This window comes from Macrobrachium rosenbergii, chromosome 34, assembly GCF_040412425.1.
Source record: "Macrobrachium rosenbergii isolate ZJJX-2024 chromosome 34, ASM4041242v1, whole genome shotgun sequence".
Lineage (NCBI taxonomy): Eukaryota > Metazoa > Arthropoda > Malacostraca > Decapoda > Palaemonidae > Macrobrachium > Macrobrachium rosenbergii.
Window position 1 is genome coordinate 9388533 of NC_089774.1, and position 4937 is coordinate 9393469.

The following is a 4937-nucleotide window of genomic DNA, read 5'->3' on the forward strand; positions in this document are numbered from 1 at the left end:
GCTTTACAGGTAAACTGATATTATCATTTTCAACTCGCAAAATTTCTTCAAGAACAAATAAAACTAGTCATTCACTCTCTGCCAAGTCTCTGAGTAATAATATGTCCGTTTGCTAAGATGTTCAAGAGAAAAACCAGAAGTAAAATGGAAATATATAAAATCTATTACAAAATTATCTTCTGCCTTGCAAATGTCAAGGTGTGTACACCCAGTAATACCAAATTCACTGTTTCTTGATCACAACTTTGACAGAAAGGTCATTACATACCTACCCTGACCAGGACTCTAAACACTTTTGGGATGGTACATATTTGACAGTGGACTTATGTACTCAGCCATAATTTGGGCTGAAACAGAAAGATTTCAGAGAGCCCAGTCAAGACAAAGGAAGACAAGAAAGGTGAGAAAGAAAACTGACCATTAGCCAAAAGGTACCTTTTGGAAGTGGTGGTACTTTTAGGCAGTGGCCTTAAAAAAAAATCTGAATGCACAGGATATGTTGCTGGCTCAAATTCCTTCTTTGGTCATAAGTGGTTTTAATTTCGTTAAATTGCCATATAAAGTTAGATAGATATGTACTGTTTGTTCACTTCTTACCAACAATCCTTTTCCCTAAACTGGGCTGGCTATGAGGCACCAAGTGCGGAATATTTCCACGGCAAAGACCTCTTCATAAATCCTCTTAGGAGCTGCCTGCATCAATCATCACGCACGTATATGATAAAGCTTTGATATCACTCTGAAATAAACATTTTTATCTCGAACAGAAAGCAAGGCTAAGCAACTGCGTACCTCAAAAACTCGTGAGTAGAAATTACTGTCTTTGGAAATGGTAACCTGATTCGTAACAGATTTTCTACACGAGTCTGATTTCGTCATTTCAGGGAACACAGGACATGGCAAAGCACAGACCAGAGTTATTCCTAGCTTGCTTCGTGATAGGAGCAGCATTAGGGCTGGGAGGATCACCCCTCCTCTTCTTCATAAATCATCCAAGGGGCGATTTCATATTGGCCCAAGACGTTTGGCTGCAGACAAGTCTCTCCCACGGGAATGGGACCGTTTACTGGACTGGAAGTACCCTCTGGAGTGGACTCGTCAACTCAATATGTGAGAGAAGTTAATTTTTTTTTACTTGGTGGATAGAACGTGACAAAACCCATTTACATTTCGCTTTGTGGGAAGGATATATGACACAACTTTCACTTTGTGGGCAGAGTATGTGACAAAACTCATTCATCTTTCACTTTGTGGGCAGAGAATGTCATAAAATCTTTCACTTTTTATGACAAAACTTTCATCTTTCACTTTGGGCAGAGAATGTGACGAAAAATCATTCACTTTGTGGGCTTATCTTTACATTTGTGGGCAGAGAATGTGACAAAACTCATTTATCTTTCACTTTGTGGGCAGAGAATGTGACAAAACTCATTTATCTTTCAATTTGTGGGCAGAGAATGTCATAAAACTTATTTATCTCTCACTTATTATTTTTATGACAAATTTTGTGTAAGTTATATTTTGCTTATCACTTTATGGACAAAATATGTGAGAAGGATGTTTTGTTTTCCACTTTCTGGATAAATTGTACTGGCATAGCCCTCCCGTCTTACAAAATTAGATAAGGTCTATGAGAAATCTCTCTTTATCAGTGTCTTAGATACCTTTTTTTTTTTAAGTCTTTTGGGAAAAAATTTTTTAGAAGTTCCTAAGTTTTTTTTTTTTTTATGTTTCTGAACAATGAATTTGAGAATTTGTCTCGAGATTAACTTATTCATTTCCAAGAACTTGTCTCAGGATTAAACTGTTCCTTTCCAAGTATCTATGTTAAGAGGACATTTTCCCTTGCCATGTACCTGCGTCAAAGAGAACCACTTTTGCTTTCCAAGTAGCTATGTCAAGAGGGCCTTTTCACTTTCCAAGTACCAGTGTCAAGAGGACCTATTCCCTTACCAAGTACCAGTGTCAAGAGGGCCTTTTCACTTTCCAAGTACCAGTGTCAAGAGGGTCTTTTCACTTTCCAAGTACTAGTGTCAAGAGGACCATTTTTGCTTTCCAAGTACCTGTGTCAAGAGGACCATTTTTGCTTTCCAAGTACCTGTGTCAAGAGGACCATTTCTGGTTTCCAAGTACCTGTGTCAAGAGGACCATTTTTGCTTTCCAAGTGCCTGTGTCAAGAGAACCATTTTTGCTTTCCAAGTACCTGTGTCAAGGGAACCATTTTTGCTTTCCAAGTACCTGTGTCAAGAGGACCATTTCTGCTTTCCAAGTACCTGTGTCAAGAGGACCATTTTTGCTTTCCAAGTACCTGCGTCAAGAGGGCCTGAACATCATTTCCCTTTCCAAGTACCTGTGTCTAGAGGACCGTATCCATTTCCAAGCACTTCTCCTCAGACTACTTCATCCTTTCCAGGTGCCTGTCGAAATATGTGCTGGACTATGGCAAGCTGCCTCACATTCTCGTACAACGCAAAGGACTCCCTGTGCATCCTGACTGACAAAGGACCTCACGAATATCACTTCACGCCAAGCCCTGGAAGCGTCATCGCTTACTTCGCAAGTAAGATCGTGATTACCCTCCCAGTGAGATGTTGCTCGGAAACCTGAATATTGTAGACCATCCATTAAAGAAGTGATACCTGTCTGCCTACAAGAAACTTTGGGGGTATGGTTCTGCCAGTAATGTGTCCTTAACTCCTTGCAGAATCCTTCGGCAATTATTCCTCCACTAAAGGTCCTGACGGCTACCTCTACGTGATATCCAGTGTCTCTCTAGATTTTAATGCTTCAAAGGATGCTTGCTCAAGGATACCAGGCCACAGACTCGCCGTCTTTCATAGGATGGATCAGATGAACTTCTTTATAACATTGTGGACACAGTTAGGTAAGTGGCCATCTCTCTCTCTCTCTCTCTTTCTATGTATAGTATGTTTATGTGTATAAAGTAAAAAAAAATGTTATCAATTTATTTGGCTAAATCGTATGCAATCAAATAAAAACTAAATTACATATTTAGATGTCATTAACTGATTCTAATCCTAAACTTTTACATCAGTGTATTTCCCTATTATTATTATTATTATTATTATTATTATTATTATTATTATTATTATTATTATTATTATTATTATTATTATTATTATTATTAGCTTAAGCCCTTCTCTCCCTTCGCAAGCCTTGGATAGGCGAATGAAAATCCCTCAGCACTACCAAATTCCTCACCTTCAACCTCAATCCTCAAATCCTTTGCGTACCCCATCCTGCGAGTGACTCGATCCTAGGAGCCTGGTCTATCCCTTAGAGTCACGACCAGCACTATCATTTTCTCTCAACAGACTCACCACAGACCTGGGTCGACCTGAGAGGCACTCCCGGGGGCATGCAGTGGGGCGATGGCACCTACATGGCTGCCACGGAGCTCAAGGGAAAAGTGGAAATAGTCGAAGTCTTGACCTTGCCTTATGCGTTTAGGTACACCTCCAGCAGGTTTGATGACTACACTATGGATGCTGACTTCAGAATTCTCTGCCAGGGTGATCCTTCAGGGAACGGGTGGTAAGGAAAGGCAGAGCAAAGGAGTTGGGAGCTGAGTGGGAAGGGATCTTCAAAGTAGCGTCACAGAGATTCCACTTGAGGTTTCTCAGTTTCTTGCACAGGACTGGCAGAGCGAGGAGGTAGTGCCTCTGTCCAGTGTTGTTTGGCTCGATTCTCTCCACTTTTTGCACTGGATTTGAAGTAGGATTTGTGGAACTGGATAGCAGAGATTCTGTCTGCTGTTCTTGTGCTTGATTCATTCTGCTTCTTGCTTAGGATTTGTAAGGCAGGATGACAGGGATTTTGTCTAGTGTTCTTGTGCTTGAATAATTCCAATACTTGCATAGGATTTGCAGAACTGGATGACAGGGATTTCGTCTGCTGTTCTTGTGCTTGATTCATTCTGCTCCTTGCATAGGATCTGTAAGGCAGGATGACAGGTATCCTATCTACTGTTCTATACTTGATTCTTTTACTTCAATCTTGCATAAATTGTGTGGAAAGGGATGGCAGGTTGAACCTATTAATTTCTTTCTAACTGAGTCTTGGGGATCTCTGTAAATTGATACAACTTAGTCCATTAGTAATAGGAACTTTTATAGAACAGATTCCTCAATTATAGGAGCTTTTCATCTTGGTAAATTCGTTGCACTGGCCTTTGACTGACCTTTGACCTCTCATATTCCAAGGTCTTCATCTCAAGGACTTTCTGCACTATCATTTTTCACACAGGCTTCTGTGTTTAATTATATATTTGCATAATTAGATTGTATTGTTCTGCACTTAGTATTGTTCTGAGCTAAACTTTTTGATGTATACAAATCATCTTGAATTGTTCACTTAGTAGCTTCATGATGTATTTACATAAGTAGATTGAGTGCATTGTTGTATACCAACTTTTAACATCTATAGTATAAACAGAGTAGTTTGACTATTTTCCTGCATCAAACTTTAAGGTTGTATGGTAGTAAACTGACCTTTATGACATATTATTCTGTACTAATCCTTATGATATACTTACAAAGTACTTAGACTGTATTGTGTGATGACCTGTATGAAATATTGTACTCTACTAATCTTTATGTATTGATAAATTAACCCAGATTGCAACTTACAACTTCAATTTGTTTGTAAGACCAATGTAGCACTGTGTGGTAATAAGTATTGCTATCATGACAATTTGCCCTTTGTACATAAAAGGGAATTTATAGGAATCTTTATTTGAAACAAATAAAATAAAGATTATATATCACAAACATCATTCTATCATTAACATTATTATCATCATCATAACAATATGATACTTGTATCATTCACATGATTCTATGAGGTAAATGAAGGCGTTTTCTCATAATTAATGTAAATAGATTTTATTCACAGTAATTTCGCCCTTGTAAGAATGA

General features: G+C 38.6%; 1 protein-coding gene across 1 annotated transcript; it reads left to right on the top strand.

Moving 5' to 3' along the window:
• Window positions 1-888: 888 nt before the first annotated feature.
• On the top strand, window positions 889-4713 carry LOC136855971 (uncharacterized). The gene is made up of 4 exons (XM_067133524.1): window positions 889-1110; window positions 2414-2560; window positions 2705-2884; window positions 3336-4713. Exons 1-4 carry the CDS (start codon window positions 897-899, stop codon window positions 3557-3559), a joined length of 765 nt encoding a protein of 254 aa, XP_066989625.1. The 5' UTR covers window positions 889-896; the 3' UTR covers window positions 3560-4713.
• The last annotated feature ends 224 nt before the right edge of the window (window positions 4714-4937 follow it).

Bases quoted from the DNA above. Each gene is read 5' to 3' on its own strand.
- LOC136855971 (XM_067133524.1), top strand. From the start codon at position 897: ATGGCAAAGCACAGACCAGAGTTATTCCTAGCTTGCTTCGTGATAGGA. The intron at 2,561-2,704 runs GTAAGATCGTGA...AACTCCTTGCAG, and splicing joins CGTCATCGCTTACTTCGCAA to AATCCTTCGGCAATTATTCC. The intron at 2,885-3,335 runs GTAAGTGGCCAT...TTCTCTCAACAG, and splicing joins AACATTGTGGACACAGTTAG to ACTCACCACAGACCTGGGTC.